Source organism: Taudactylus pleione, unplaced genomic scaffold, assembly GCF_031769625.1.
Source record: "Taudactylus pleione unplaced genomic scaffold, aTauple2 ptg000021l, whole genome shotgun sequence".
Classification (NCBI taxonomy): Eukaryota; Metazoa; Chordata; class Amphibia; order Anura; family Myobatrachidae; genus Taudactylus; species Taudactylus pleione.
Genome location: NW_028284423.1, coordinates 9,566,530 through 9,584,068, shown reverse-complemented (window position 1 = coordinate 9,584,068; position 17,539 = coordinate 9,566,530). Strand labels below are relative to the sequence as shown.

The window sequence follows — 17,539 nt, the reverse complement described above, 5'->3', positions numbered from 1 at the left end:
GTTCCTGTCCAGTTCCTCCCCCTAGCCTGGTGGTCTGTAAATCATCCCAGTGCAAATAATGTCTTTCTCCCCTGTTTCTATGGTCACCCAAAGGGCCTCAGTTTTTTCTGCAATATTTTGTATTGAAGTAGTTTTTATGTAGTTTTTCACATACATTGCTACTCCTCCAATCTTTCCTATTCTGTATTTTCTAAATAAAGTATATCCCAGTATAGCTATATCCCAGTCATATTTTTCATTGCACCATGACTCCATAATAGCTACAATATCCAGATCATCCCTAGTCGCTATTGCTATTAGCGCTGAGATTTTATCTCCTAAGCTCCTAGCATTTGCACACATAGCGCTAAGGGTTTTGTTTGTGCCTCTCTTAGTTTTAGGCATGTTCAGACAGTACATTTGTAATATTATGGCTTTTTTGATTTTACCTGGTTGTAGATGTTGTTAAACGTTTGTTCAACTGTTTTTTTTAACTGTTACATAAATTACACTTAGTACTTATAATACACGGCTGCCATCATCATCCAAGGCTGCCTCTAGACTGATTCTAAACTTAAAGTAAGTCTGAGACATGCTACAGCTGAGCACAAATGCCCCACTAATCAAAGAAGAAATGTAGCACTGGGTTTGAGTAAACACAAGCAGTATCCTACAATAAACTAGGCATCACTGAACAACATCCCCCACCCAGGTAATACCAATTACAATCAAGTCATTACATAACAAGCTTTGCAAACATAGATAAATTCCATGAGACAGAAGTGTAAGTAACAATATGTAGCTCTCTAGATGTAAATGCATTACATACTTTATAAAAAACCCAGCTGATCTGAGTGAGACCGAATTGCAAAGGAGTAGTGAGAATGTGCAGCTTGAGAATGGTTTACATACCTGCAGGGATGAAAAGAAATAGAAGAAGATGTTCAGTCCAGTTTATGCAGATAACTAACTGTTTTTTTAACTGTTACATAAATTACACTTCGTGTTATAATATACTTAGTGCTTATAATACACCACTGCCATTGTCATCCACGGCTGCCTCTTTACTGATTCTAAACTTGTCCTACTATAAATTATAATAGTATTGTCACCGAAAAGTTGTGGGTCCCAAAAAAGGCACAATAGCTCTACCATAACTTCCTAAATCCAAGTATTTTAAAATTTGGAGTTATTATTTAAAATATATCAATATGCATTGTGCTTATTGAGAACTGCTGTGTATGAGCGGGTTATGTTACTGTGGGACAACAGTCCTAGCTCGGTGCAGAATGAGAGGAGGGGGAGGCAGGCAGAGATGAGATTATGCATGGAATGATGCACACCTTATGTGAAATAAAATGTAAGGATACTAGAAGTCCCCTCCGGAGTCCTTGGAGCATACAGATGCAGGGTATGTAGGAGAAGTTGCCATGCACAAGTTTTAACAAGAAAAATGTAGTTACAATATTTTGACCAGAATTAAAACGATATCCAACCTGTATAATGCAGGAACTAAGGATAGATTCTCTGACGGTGCTCCCCTAGAGTTTGTATAGATAAACAGCTCTTCCCTTGAGCATACAGATACACCAGGCCATAGACCTTTTTTAACAAAGAAATGTAACTTTTTATTATGTTATTATTATTTTATTATCTTTGTATTAAATAAGCTTTGATATCAATGTTGATTGTACTTCTTAGAGCTGCACAATCCTCCTCTGACCCTTGGTACTACTCCTTCTCACCCCCAATGCCTTATTTTCCCCTTTCAGTTACACTGATGCCTATCCCATGCTCTGAGTGCCATCAAATGAATTTGGAATTACTTGGCTCCAGTATTGGATTAGATATAATTTATTTTTATTTCTCCCTCTCTGCTATCCATCTCTTCCCTTTTGTGTTCTTTGTCATCACCCCCCCCCTGTCCTCTCTGCCATCCATCTCCCACTCCTGTCCTCCATGCTATCCAAACCCCCCATGCCCCCCTCCCCTGATATCTTTTTCTCTCTTCTCCTACTTTCCCTTGCCTCCCACACCCCCCACCACCATCTTCCTTCTCTTCCCTCCACCTCCCCTTTCATTTACCTTATTCTTCACATAGCGGTGCTCAGAAGGAGCTTCTCTGGTCGGTGGGCGCATGATCTGTCCTCTCCCAGGCCCAGCTGCAATAGAAGAGCTGGAGTCCTGTGATACAGCTGCTTTCAGCCACTGAATGGCTAAGAGCGCTCCTCACAGTGATTATGTAATTGAGAAGCACACTGCCACCCTATCAGGTATTTGAACAGCAGCACCATGGGACTCCATCTATTCTACGGGCAGCTAGGAGAACCTGAGATGACCGGATATTGTGACCGAAGCTGAGAAGGTAAGTATTGTCTAACTGTCCCCTGGCCCAGTCCACAATGTGTTTTGAATATATAAAAATAAGAAATACATGGGGATTGGGAACACAAACACAATATACACATACATTTAATTATGGCCTAAAACATCTGTCAAACCTTCATTAAACTGTAAATATTTGATTCCCGAGTAAAACTTTACAAGTCACAGTATAAATAATTTTGTATGTTAAATTAACTGTTAAAGTATCTAAGGGAAGAATAAATTAAAATTGTTTCTGCTGAACTTTGGTACCAAAACAAATCCCTATTTGTCTCAAAGAGATAACGGCAACAACACATTTGTTTAGATACAGTCAAAAGTAAAAAAAAAAATTGTGAGCTAAACCCAGGGTACATACCCTTTATCCTACTGAGGCGCAGTTTTGGTACAGACCCTTTGGGCTAAATGTAATAGCCTCTGAACTTCTGACGCTGCAGGGAGTTATGTGAGTATCCCCGTATTTTTAAAGTGATAAACCAAACTGGTTTAGGCTTTAAAATAAGGGTGGGCAATAAGGGGTCCACCAGCTTTTGTAGAACTATACATCCCATCATACACTGCCACATTTTTCCTATATGGCCATTCTAAAACTGCTGCAAGGCATGCTGGAATGTGTAGTTCAACAACAGCTGGAGGGTCGCTTATTGCCCACCCTTACTTTAAAAGGAATGTCACTTTAAAAATATGGGGAGACTCGCATAAATCCCTGCAGCATCGGAAGTTCGGAGACTATTACATTTAGCCCTTTGTCTTACTGAGGTGCATTGTACAGGCGCTTTGTCTTACTGAGGCGCATTTTTGGTACAGACCTTTTGTCTTACTGAGGCGCATTTTTAGTACAGGCGCTATGTCTTACTGGGGTGCCATTTTAGTACAGGCCCTTTATCCTGCTGAGGTGCAGTTTTGATACAGACCCCTGGCAGCAATATGAGTAGGGGAAGGCCACAGATGACGACTCGGTGACTAGGGGATTTTTATTCAATGAAGTGTGATTTGTCAAAATTGAAGATTTTCAACAATTTTCTCCAAGCGATTTAAAGTTACGATATTCATTAAAGGCAAACCTGGTGCTTTATATCTCAATGCAAAAAACGCTAAAAATGTGTGATTTTGAGAAATCGCACTTTATTAAATTAAATGAATATATTTTTGACCTGACCTGTCTCATCAGTCTCTAGTTTGTCTTTTCAGCTATCTGTACACCTATTTTGTGCATGTGGAGCTTTAATAATAATTGTCTTTGTCCTAGAAACAAATATAGAATTGTACACAGTAACCAGAACTATATAAAATATTAGTTGTACATAAACAAATATACACACATAACATTTGCAACCTGGCGAAGAGAAGCTACATCCCTACACGAGGACATCCACCTTTAATTGTCTGATTATTAAACCAATTGATTAATTAATTGGGCCGCGGGCGCCAATGAACATTTATAAAGGAGCAAATGTCTAAAAGACTCCATCAGTTTGGCAAAGATGAAATAACCTTCAATAAAACACCTGCCTGAAGCATGGATGCCCAGGAGGGTTAAAAATGCTTTTGCAAACACAGATTAAAGGTGTAATGTGTTTGCTCTGCTTTACTTTTGCACAGCAGTCACCAGCATAATGTACTCAGAATAGTCTGTGAATGACATGCAGCCCTGAGAACAGCCGCACTGACTGCAAACACATTCTCCCATTCACAATGTAAAGGTTTTATTAAGTGGTTCTGTATATGTTCCAGAAGTGTGTGATGTTTGGAGTAACAAGTGTGTTGTTTGGAAATATTTAATGTACAGCTCAACCGCCCCCCCCCTTACATAAATTAACTCTGTACCAAAATGCATTCATGCAGTATAAGACTTAATCCAACAATATTTATTCTTATGTTGCACATTCTCAGTATTGTTATTAATTACTTGTGGGTGGGAGGAGAAGGATGCTGGAATATAGCAACAGGTGTGAAATGTGTTCCAGAGTTTTCACTTCTTTTCCATAATCAAAAAAAGACTAAGATTATATTAGTAAAAAAAAAGTCCATTTGAAAACATACAAAAAGTGTTAATTTTCACATTAAAAAACAATCCATTAGGGGAATTTAACATGTAACGTGTTCTAAAAATAAATCAACCCTTTTTTCTTTATTTCAGTTATTAGATAGAGGTTTCTGTGTCTTCCATCTCCTTATTTGTACATTTTTTAATTGTTTGCAATTCTAATATCCCCCTCCCCCCAAGAAAAGTATCTCGTAGCAATAAGCCCAGTGAGCTTGCTCTCCACAGTCATACAGGAACAGTTTTATGCAAGTGGCCCCTTTAGTTGATAAACCCTTACAGGGCCTGTTGACCCAGCTGCTAAGTGCTTATGCAGCAGGTGGTGTTTTTGCGACCACCCTGCTAGTAGTGCAAACTGTTTAGCACTTGCACTAACCTCTGAGCTATTAATCCCTTCTCTGGGCAAGCTGGCAGTGTACTGGTTAATAATCATTGTAGCTCCACAAGTGCTTTCAAACAGAACGTAGCTTTGTAAGAAGAGAGGTCAAGAGCGAGTGTGTTATAGTTTAATTCATTTCATTCAGTTATTTAAGAAAAATGGATTTAAAAAATTGCAAAGTTTCACAATGTCCAATCTGATAATATGATTTTACAGAGCTTTAACAAAAAAAACACCCATTTTCTCACCCACAACAACATTTTGGTTTGTTTAAGCCAACAATTTTCTATTTGTATCATAGAATTTGTAACACCAGTATATTGAGGAATATAATATCTGTGCCATATATATATATATATTTGTGCAAAAAACAATTAGCATACTCAATTTGTCTTTCGTTAAGTGACTAATGTTACATTGATTCATGTTTTTGTTTGAAACATTCCGGAAGAGCTTTTAGTAATATTAGAAGCTTAGCAGAACTGAATGATATATCATCTACCATCCTATCCATGGCAGATCTATGTGCAGACTGTATAAAATTATTTCATTTAATTTTGGAATGAAATTCTGATAGTGTATGGGAGCAAATGACAATCGACCATTTGATCACAAACACTGGAAAAATTACAAAAATGGTTGTTCAGACAAATTGGTTGAATCAAACGATTGTAACTAATTTGTACAATCGTTTTGTCTGTTTCACAGTGTTTGGGACTATATGGTCTAATTTCATTTCTCCCATACACTATTCCAACCAGCCAGTTTGGACAGATGTCTGATAGATTATTGTATAGTGCATGCCCTGCATAAGCTGCAGTTGCTATTGGATATAGAAACACTGTATTTGATAGATTATTGGTTGTTAATTTAGCAGTTTTACGATGTGATACAAATTTCTCAACATATACAAAACCTGGGGTTTGTGAAGGCATTAATGGAGTCGTGTTTATGGAAAAGCTATAGCAATATATTTAATTTCTAACTGATCTGGATCACAGGTGCTATTATTTATAGGCCCTATTAAAATATGTGAATGCATGCAAGGCAACATATATATTGAAATAGCCATAAAACTTGCATACTTATAAAGTGAGCTTCAACTTCAATATGCTCATTCTATATTAGTGTGTTTATTTTGGCTGAATTAGTTTCAGGTTATAGAAATGTTTTCGTTAGGCTGCGTTGCTCCCTTCAAAAGACATTTTGTTAAGCCTGAAATATATGTACGATTGCATAGAAATGTATATATAGTAATTAAAGAACTTAATGGCCATTGTAAATTTATGGCAATTGTAATGCTTTGGTTGTAGGCATGAGTAGCTTTAACTACTAGTTTAATGTGTGATTTAGGTTAATACTATACAACACTGAACATGATTCTTCTTTATTCAGGATATTTGCATATATTAATGAGCTATGTTAAGGCGATTGACAATATTGGTCTAATAGTTTGATATTTCACAGATTTTTTATTAGCAATTCAAACAAATATATAAATGCTAAATATGTGAGCTACATAAATACTGATAAAATATACTTTTGAAGTGTAAAAAGGTCCTTATAATGTTCATTTCCATTTTTTTCTCAACATTTTTGCTTTTTTATTTACATTTTTTTGTTCGAAAAGTTTGTTTGTTTGTTTTTTTACTTTTTTTCAGCCCAACCTTTATAAACCAATTAGTTGGCCTGGAAAAATGGATATTCATAGACACTTAAAACTATACTGTAGAAATGTTATGCCATACACACTGCACGATCCGGTGTACAATGGAGCGATATATTGTTACATTCTGCATGTAGTGACATGGCATCATTCATTGCATCGTCCCATCTGCTGTGGAGAACAGCAAATGGGAGGATGGGATGAACGACCATCGCAAACGATAGATCAGCCGTACACACTGCACGATCCGTAGAATATTCCATTCCAATAAACGACGGAACGATATATTGTACGACAGATCGTATAGTGTGTACACAGCTTTACTCATCATTTGTTACAACTATTGTTTGTTTTTATGTGAAAATTAAATATTGTTGTACTGTAGAATTTATTAGACAACCATCCATTTAATTACATTTACTGGCCTATAAATGACACTATTTCTAATGTACACAGTGGTTGTAAAAAAGTTTTCACCCCTTTTACATTCTTGAATTTTTTTTCCCTTACATAATAGCATACATAAGTATACATTTAGCTGCAGTTGCAGCTGTGGGTCTAATGGTGGGTACACACTGGGCGATATTACTGAGCGACTGCACGATTACGACATCGTAATCGTGCAATCGCTCAGTAATCGTGCACAAATCGTGCACCTTTATGTCGGAAACGACCAGCGATGCGCACTCCCGCTGGTCGTTTCCGACATTGTCCATCGCCTGAACATGCAGCACAGTCTGACGATAACGACAGATTGGCATGTTCAGGAATGATGGACAGTGCCTGCATTGAACGACTGATCGTTCAGTGCAGACACTACAGGGGATCAGGAACGATGGTACGATTACGATGTCGTAATCGTACTGTCTTTCCAGATCCCCTAGTGTGTACGCACCTTAAGTCTATGCACATCTGCACAATACAATTTCCTCCAGTCGTCTCTGCTGTGTTGCTCAAGTTCCATCTGGCTGGATAGGGACCATATTGTGCACAGCATTAATTCCGCAGACTGTCGGTAGAATTAAAGTCTGGCTTACACCAGGACATATTTTTGGTATATATAAACCACTCCAATGTAGTTTTTGATGTATGCTTTGAGTTGTTGTTCTGGCAGAATAATTATTTCTCAAGTCCTATGACACTGCAAACTTAGGCAGGTTTTTCTGTAAGTCTAGAGGGTCTGTTCATTATGTTAATTATCAGGGTCCGGACAGACCCCGATAATTAACATTCCTACTTGTGGCGAGCACCGGAGCAATTCATCATTGCTCCAGCACGGAGACAGCTGATACGAAAATCATCTGTCTCCCCGAATGTTTTCACTGCTCCTTTCAGGAGTTTGACTCAGCAATGCTAGTGCTCCTGTGTGAAATATAGTTCACGCACGTGCACAGACCCCCATATCCAGACAGGGGCAGAGGGAAGGAGCGGGGTGTGTGGGGGCAAATGCCATCTGAAGATGGCGAATGCTCCCGCAGTCAAGCTCCAAAAATATTGTATTTTGGGGGCTTGATGAATTTAGGTCCCAATACTAGTGTATGGGGACAGCGGGGCATATCGGCATATGATGAATGGCCCCAAAACGTAATTTCTCCAAAAGTAGGCGAAAATGTTAATTTTCACCTGCTTTTGTAGAAATTAAGTGAAATAGACCCCTACAGTATGTATTGTGCCTTCCAGTTTGCCTTCTGTTTTGACAAGCTTTCCAGTCCCTAAAACAAATAAGTTTCCCCATTTTGCTGCCACCACCATACTTACCTAAAGGGATGGTGTTCTTGGGACATGCGCAGTGGAAGGCTTGAGACTAATAATAATAACACCTAGCATTAAAGTCAAAAAGGCAATTCTTGTAATATTAGACCATAGAACCTACCCTCTATTTGTTTGTGGGTCTAGTAAAACTTTTTTTTTTCAAACTCGGGATGAAATGGGATTTTTATTTATCAATTGTTTCCTTCAGGCTCCCTCCGTTAAAACACTGATTTATGAAATATCTAAGCTGTTGGTTTCCCATAGGCAGTTTCTCACATCCTGACCATGGAAAATTGTAACTCCACAGTTGCCATAGGCAGGGTACTGACCTCCCTAACAGGTGTCTTTTTTACACAGTGCATGATTATGGAGTATATAGAAGACACACACTTGTGCCATAATCTCAGCCTTTCTTTATGACTGACTTCAGAGTGCACTTAGGGCCTGATTCAGAGCCACTCGTAAGCTTCCGCTCGTTCGCTCCGAGCGATGTTCGCACATCTGCGCATGCATATGGGTCGTAATGTGCATGCGCCAACCAGTCAGTGCGGTCGGAAAACGTGTGTTCGCAAAATTTCGAGTGCCTGCTAATTTGAGTGACAGGATGAGGCGTTTGTGGGTGGTAACAGGGGAAGGTGCTTGAAAACGGGGAGTGGAGATCCGAACGCAGGCATGCCAAACGGTCAAAACGGGCGTTTTAAGGGTGTGCATAATTAACAAAGCAGCGTCATCGGCCACGTCACTTGGTTGTCTTTTAGCCTGAACTGTTCGCATGATTGCGGTAGGAAAATCCTACCACAAGCACTGAGAGCAGTTCAGACGCCTTTCGATGTACTCGATTAATCAAATAAATAGCGGAGATGACCTAGGATGCGAGCGGCCAGGGGGCGTCTTTACAAAATAGCGAGTGCATGTTTAGTTCGCTCGCTCAGACATAGAGGCGTCAACAGACCGCAAAGAGCGAGCGCTCAGTTTAAATAGCCGGCCCCTTTTTCTGAACGAGCGAGCGCAAATAGCGTCCGGCTCTGAATCAGGCCCTTAGTTATAAGAAATATTATTTTAAATCCTGCATTTTTCTCCCCATTGATACTTTTCAGTTAATCTTTCTCTGATATTCTTTGACTGTTCATTCATTTTCTTGATGAAGATCTTGTTTGTAAATGCACTAAACATGGGATCTCTCACAACAGGTATATAATTTCAATTAAAATCAAAACACTGTCATTTTATACATGTAGACTCCAATTAGAAATGACCAAAATGCTCTAAAGTGTTGCAAAACTTACACCTTGTTCCATATTTGGCTGGGAACTTACACACTGATTGCCAGTGAAATTTGGCCTCAGTATTTCCCAGTCCTACCCCAGTCACACTGCAAATTAGATGTCAGGACAATACTGCTACCATTTTTTTTTTCTCACTCCAATCATTTAATTATGAAAATAAAATGAAAGAAATGCAAATATGGATGAATCCTTTTAATAACATTGTATGTTTAGATGGAGCGATGGAAAATACACTATATACAGTTTCAGTATATGACCAGTATGCATGCCATTTTCCAAAGACTATGTTGCTTTTTTCCATGTATTTTAACCAATATTAAAGGTTAAAATATTAATATTCTTAAATTATACAGAGGAAAAGAAATGACAGTGCTAATATAGTTTTGATTTCATTTAAACTCAATATCATTGTAGCTGTTAGCAAAATATAATTTAAAAATGCCACACATAGAATTTGTATGTTCACCACACAGTTTTATTTGATAATACAAATCATCCATTTGATTTATTTTCATATGTAATACATGTTATGCCTTTCTCCATGCTACTAAAATACAGCATACAACTGTGCTACATTTATGGTACCAATTTATTGGCTGTTTTCAGTGCATTACTGTCACTGGATTTATTATGGGTTTTAACTGCTTGCACCTGGGACTAAATAGAATATTTTTTTACTAGTTAGCATGCAGTAATAATGGTTATGGCTGTGTGCTGAAGTACACCAAATCTGGGTGGAAAAAATACTGTTCAATGTTGCAGTTTTATTTACAGTACACTAATGGACAGCAATAATGCTATTACTAATCAGCCGTATGCAAAACAAAATTGCTATCTACAAGTCTTAATTCTGCATTTTATCCAATATATATTTGTAACCCCCCTTCAGTGTGCGGTGTGGTACATAGGTGCATTTGGAGTGATACACCTCCTATTGCCTCAGGCTAGCTCTCCAGGGTGTGGGCAATACCTGAGAAGGGGGTCCCTGCCATGCAGGCTTTATAACAGTCACACATATAGATACAGGTATAGATAGACACATGCAGCAACAGTTCTATTGAATAACTTGGGCGCCAGACCTTCTCTTATAAAAATAAACCAATTTATTTCTCTCCTCCTGCACATGACTTTACAGGACAAGAATATGGTTACAGCAGCTTCTCCTCTCCCTCCAGCTCATATACTTGGCATGTCAGATGGTATATGACAATCTTATGGATATGGTTACATGACATCACCCTCTTCTTCACCAGCACAGTCTTTAAGCATAGTCACAATGAATGCTTTGCATTTTACCCACACAGGTCCACCTGGCCCTTTGCTGGCTGGTGCCTGTAGTTCTCCACTTCATATGTGCAGGTCCACCTAGCCCTTCGCTGGCTGGTGCCTGTAGTTCTCCACTTCATACGTGCAGGTCCACCTAGCCCTTTGCTGGCTGGTGCCTGTAGTTCTCCACTTCATATGTGCAGGTCCACCTAGCCCTTTGCTGGCTGGTGCCTGTAGTTCTCCACTTCATATGTGCAGGTCCACCTAGCCCTTCGCTGGCTGGTGCCTGTAGTTCTCCACTTCATACGTGCAGGTCCACCTAGCCCTTTGCTGGCTGGTGCCTGTAGTTCTCCACTTCATACGTGCAGGTCCACCTAGCCCTTTGTTGGCTGGTGCCTGTAGTTCTCCACTTCATACATGCAGGTCCACCTGGCCCTATGCTGGCTGGTGCCTGTAGTTCCACAGCTTCACACACATCTCACATAACTTCTTTTGCACTCTGCCTCTCCTTTGTCTCTTCTAAGACAATATACAGAGTGTCTCATACACAGTCTGCCTCTCTCTGCTTCCCTTCTCTATCACATGGGACAGCAATATACAGACTTTGCTATTGCAGCTATCAGACTCTCAGCTGCCGTCCATCCCTATCCTACAGGAATGGCTCCTATAGCCACACTGCTACCACAGTGACCCCCCCTTTAATGGCTGCTAGGGGGCTTTTATGCATAAGGGACTCCTCTGGTACCTTAACCGTAAAAGCTCCTGGGAAATTACTCTTCCCCATCTCTTCACCACATATACTTGCGTCTCTTACCCCTCTCATGGGTGCTGAACACTTCACTGAGCGGCTCACACTGCAACCTTCCAGCTCTTTCTCTGTGGTCTCTCACAGACTTTATCTCAGTGGTCTCACTCCAGACCTATTTCTCCTTTGGCGTTAGATGGGCATCGTGGCAGTCACCACGGCCCCGCCAATCTTCCCCTGCCAGGGGAGCACGAGGGCTACATTTCTGCTTCCAGCTCTGAAGCTTCCCAAAGATGTCTGCCCTCTCCCAAATTCTTCTTCTCCACTCCCTTTGTTCTCTCCCCCTCCTCCCTCTGCTCTGCCAGCTACACACCCAGTCTTCCCACCCCTGCGTGTCTATCTCTCCAGCCCCTCCTTTACCTGAAAACTGATCCGGGTCTCAGGCATGTAATATCTACAACAGGAAGCAAGCTCTAACACTGAGAGGGGTGTATTTACAAATACCATCCCTTAGAGGGTGTTACATATTTATTAAAAAAGATAAGTAATTAAAGTAATTCACATTTGGGCACTACAAAATGAGCTTTTACAATGCTTGGCAACGTCAGCTACAGAGCAGAATTATTGATTATGTGCTATGCACATCCACTAAAGCTAAAATGAAACTACACTGCAAGGTAACACAAAAGTTTTAATATAATATATATATATGTTAAAGCACATTTGGTTACTTAGATACAAGTTGATTCTGTGTCATATTTAAATATAATTCAGTGGCGGATTTTACCTAGGAGCTGAAAATCCACCACCCGCAGGTAGGGGCATAGCTAGACCTATGCGCCTCACGCACGCACTCGCAACCTGCACTACTCGCCTCCTAACCCCTGTGGCTGGTTTCTCATTTCTGTCCCAGCCGACTCTGTCTATACTTATTTATGCTGGGAGGAGTCAAGGCCGTGGTCTGGGGAAGTCCCAGCAGGCTCACCAGAGCTGTAACTAGACTTTTTAGTGCCCTGTGCCAGAAAGAGCATTGGCGCCCCCCTAATTTTTCAAAGGGACATAATGCACCCACAAAAGGGCCATGGCTTCATGGGGAAGGGCCAGGGAAGATATAGGAGAGGCCAGGAGATGCTGGGGATGAAATTAGAGGCAGCTACCTGACCTGTGGTGCCCTGTGCGATGGTACCGGCCGCACTACCCTAGCTACGGCCCTGAGGCTCAGCACATCTTCCCAGCATCAGTGAGGAGAGTCATATGAGAGGGGGTACAGGGGAAATGCTGCCGATCAGTCTAACAGGGGGCCCACAGAGCTGATGATCCTTGCAGCAAACTGCTTCCTAGTCACAGGCTGAAGTGTTCCTGTGACTAAGAACAAAGCAGTTCGCAGAAGGGATCAACGGTGCCCGCTGTCCTGACAACATACACCACTCACTCCACGAGTCCCACACCAGATGTTGCGCCCAGTAGCACCCTGTGTAGTCCCCCCCCATAGTGACAGAGTGGAAGTCACCAGAAGCGAAAGAGTGTAGCTGTATCTGATCAAGGGGTCTATTTACTAAGCTGTGTTAGGAGATAAAGTGAACGGAGATAAGGTACCAGCCAATCAGCTCCTAACTGTAATTTTTCAAACACAGCCTGTGACATGGCAGTTAGGAGCTGATTGGCTGGTACCTTACCTCAGTTCTCTTTATCTCCTAACACAGCTTAGTAAATAGACCCTCAAGTTCCCATATGGTTAGCGCTGCTTTGTGCAGCCAGTGCTGCGGCCATTTCTCACACTGTGTAATTCCCCTCGCCTCTGAGGTGAGCTGGGTGCAGGGGGAGGTGGGCCCCGAAATGAGCTATGTGCCCCATAGCAACCGCCCCCTTTCACCCACGGTAGATAGCTAGGTCCCCTTCCGCAGGGACTGCCTAGATGTGGCCTCCCATTAGAAATGTACCCTGCTAATCACACCCGGACAGGCAGTCCCAGTTGAAGGTGTTTTCTTCCCCTGGGATTGCCAGTCTGGACTCTGGGTCTGATTCAGCAAGGAACACACATTAGCAGACGCACGCACCCGTCTGCTGCGAGGACATGCTAATCAATGCATACGCACGGAGACCGCAGCACAAGATGCAGACGCCCAGCCCCATATTAAGCCGTCCATCTCCCTTTACTCATAGCCTGTTCAGCACGCAAGATAGCGTAAACATCGGTAACATCGAGAACCATCGTACAATTAGCATAATAGTGATAGACCTGAACTGCCGCAGGATTTCAGCTGCTTCCTGCGTACAGCTTACGGTATGGCTGCTTATGCCGCCGCACTGCCTTATTTATGCACGCCCCTATAACAGTGTTACAACGCCTGCGTTTACCTGACCACCCCCTGTCTCCACCCACAAACGGCACTTCCTATCAAACAGTATCGGAAGGGTCTGCGCACACACTGCGTGCAGGCTGCGTACCATAACCCATCGCACTGGCTAGTTCACACATGCCCATTGCGATGCATAAGCATGTGCGGTGCAAAAACATCGGCCAAGTGCGTGCGTTCTCTCCTTTGCGTTCCTTGCTGAATCAGGCCCTGTGTCCTTTGTCGTTTCATGTATGAGATTTAAGACTCCACACGCTAGTCCTTTCCTCTATGTTCTCTAGGTTATCACAAGATTGTTTTGCCCTTTCTATGGTTTCATTTCTTTGAATCATTAACATATATATATCGGCAGACAAGAAATTATATTGTATAGAGCAGAAACTTTGGGTGCTGAGCAAATTAGGGAAATGTTGAAGTCTGCCCTGATTCCACCTTAGAGCTCACACGGATAATTGCAAAGCGATATTAAACCACAAGACGTCTGACGTCCTGAGCTGTCATTTACACCTAGGAATAAGATGGCATTTGGACATGTGAAGCCTGGCGCACTGGCATGAAAGGTGCTCCATCATCTCACATTAGTAAAATTTAAATATTTTGTGTGCACTTCTGTATTATATTTTAGTGATTCCCAATGTGTGCAACATTATAACACAATCTAATTTCACATATGGTTTGTGATGTGTTTCCCCTTGCTTCAGTAATATACATGTCCCTAGAGTATGCATTTCTCTTACCATCTAAGGAAAAGAGAACTTGTACAATATTTTGTTGAAATCAAAATTAGCATTGCTTATAAATTAATAATTATATAAAGTCAATTTAATTATATCACACAAAAACATTATTTTCAGTAATCAGCTCCAAACTTACAGCCACTTTCTTTCTACTCTTGCACTAATACAGCAACACCTAGTTTTGCTGTTACAGTAGGCACAGGTTAAACTCTCAAAACCTATCACGATTTCCTAAAGGGGTTACTGTAGCTGCTGAGATTAACATTTATTAGCAGATGAGCAATGAATAACATTCCTTGTAAGGGTGAACATTTATTAACTTGTATTTTTGTTGTTTGCTGCAGACCAACCGTGCCTGAAGAATGCAAGAGGCCAGTGATACCACCGCAGCCCCTTTCATCCGAGTGCTCCCGACAGTGTAAAAATGGCCATTGTACACCCACAGGGAAATGCTGTTGTAATCAAGGATGGGAAGGGGAATTCTGCAGAGTGGGTTAGTAATCTTCCTATTACATGTACCATGTCAGTTTGTTTCCATTAACTTGTCATCATCACCACAGAGCAATAACTACACCCAGATTCATGTAACCGGAGGAAAAAGGATTAGTGGGATTAAGTAACATAACCTAAGAATGCTCTATATGTTTCCGGGCGCCTCCGAATATATAATTTAGGGCCTTGGTACTTTTATAGTAATTTTATAATGGTGGCTCAATGCTAAAAGGGTACGGTGTGTCAGCATAATGACAGCCTCTACATCAAATAGTATGTTCTCTACTCTATATTGCTGTGCCTATACCATGATGTGAAGTCTCTCTTGGTTGTCATCTGTACCACACCTTGATTTTCTACTAATTCTTACTGAGAAGTCAGAGCTGTGTGTAGATTTGCAAAGTCGCAAAATAACAGAGAAATGTATCATTAGTAAATGACAGCAATCCTAAAGTACAAGTTACCTCACAAAATACAGCTGCTAGTAACATTCTTAGTTATAATAACAAAAGGTTAGTAATGTGATATATGCCACTTTTATCTGTTGGTCCAGCTTCTGTAATAAGTGCTGGAATGGGAAGGGACCAGACCCATAGCTAGAAATGGTCGTCCATTATGCAATCATGTTTTGTGTCAGTTACTCCAATTCTCTTAGATGGTTGTGAAAGCAGAACAGCAAAATTTCCCACTAAGCCACTAATAATAAGTACCCTGCTTCATTATCATTTGTATATTTGATAATGGATAATAACATAGATTATGTTATTTGTTAATGTTGTAGCATTTATTTCTGTATTGTTTGTGTTCTAGGTTAATAAGCCATTTCATTCATTTGTAACCTATTTATGTATTTATTTTTCGCTTGTGATACAGTAAACTGTATTTGTGCAAAGACACAAATTAAGTGGCATTTGACAAGCATAGGGTATTGAAATTGCAAGTGTCAATTTACTGAAAAACTTTAAGCATGCCAATTATTTCCTCTAAATACCAGCTTTTAATTTGACCATCTTCCGTGGCCTCAGAAAAGGGCTTAGCATGATGAATTCTGCATGTTGTAAAATCAATGCTCTAATTACTCTCATACTCCCATGCTAAATTAGAGCTTTACATAAGCCTTTCCAATGTTGTTGTTTTTGCTGTAAGAAGTAATGGAACACTTGTTTTTGGAAAACTGGATAGTTTTTTTTTCTCCTGTAATGACCTCATTTGTTCCTAGAACACATGTATAAGCCACTTTGCATTTCTTGTGTTTTCTACAGCAAAATGTGAGCCAGCATGTCGCCATGGAGGTGTCTGTATGAGGCCGAACAAGTGTTTATGCAAGAAAGGCTACCTAGGCACACAGTGCGAGCAAATGGATAGAAACATCCGCAGAGTGGCCAGGGCAGGTATTCTAGAGCAGATCATTGATGTGACGTCATATTTGCTGAACTTTACCAGCTACATTGTATAGTTATCGCGGACTGCTTGGATTCAATCTGAACGGGCATTTATTTTTAAACCATGTAAATTAAACAAACAAAAAGGACTTTGTAATTCTGCTCTAAATCCCTGTGTTTTAAATATTTTTATTAATTTAAATATATTGTCCATAAAAGTGAGTTTGTGTGTGTAATTTATGAATATTTGAGTGTATAAGTATGTGTGAAGATATAGAAATATTCATTTATTAAACATTCTGGTATTGTAAACACTGGCTGCAACAAGGTCATGTGTGCAAGATTATACTTTTGGTTGTCTTTAAAATAACATTAAAATAGTTATTTAGATTAAAATATGTCATGTGTACAGTATTTCATTTGTATCTACCATGGGAGGGGCAATTTCTCGTAAATCACATTTGCCTTTTTATATATAATTATCTCAGGTAATTGCATTTTTAGCTTTCACAGGTAATTTTACTATATTATTATAGTAATGCAAAAAAGTATTCTTTGCAATAAACCTGTAACTGATATATTACTTTTTTGTTTGTTTGTTTGTTTGTTAGTATTCACTAAAAATGTATAACAGCATTAATACTAGTGTGCAGCATGTCTTGGAGAACACAAGATTGTAATACATACTAATGCCGTAGGCAAGAAGGAAAATGTATGAACCCAGTGACAGTAGACAGCTGTCTCTTGGCATTAAAACCTATTAAATGAACTCGAACAGTAGATTGTAAAGCAGTCTTTAATGCACCACCTAATAGGACAACACCATTACTTTATTGCAGTGGCGTAACTAAGGTATTTGGAGCCCAGGGCAAATTTTAAAATGGAGCGCCCCCCACCCCCCATATGCGCGGCAAAAAAAGGGCGTGGTCTCAAGAGGAGGGGTCACTTGACAATGGGGCGTGTCAACAGGACACATATACCCTTTCTCGTCACTCTTAACATTCCTTTCCATATGCACCTTAACCCCTGTAGTGCTCCTTGTATAGTCCGCCCTATGCAGTGCCCCCAG

General features: G+C 40.4%; 1 protein-coding gene across 1 annotated transcript in view; it reads left to right on the top strand.

Annotated features, from left to right (window-relative positions):
• HHIP (hedgehog interacting protein) overlaps nt 1–16,980 on the top strand; it is a 145,983-nt gene extending 129,003 nt beyond the window's left edge. The window contains exons 12-13 of the mRNA XM_088448037.1: nt 14,941–15,089; nt 16,351–16,980. Coding sequence (XP_088304163.1) covers nt 14,941–15,089; nt 16,351–16,544 — 343 coding nt within the window. The 3' untranslated portion in view covers nt 16,545–16,980. The remainder of the gene's footprint in view (nt 1–14,940; nt 15,090–16,350) is intronic.
• The last annotated feature ends 559 nt before the right edge of the window (nt 16,981–17,539 follow it).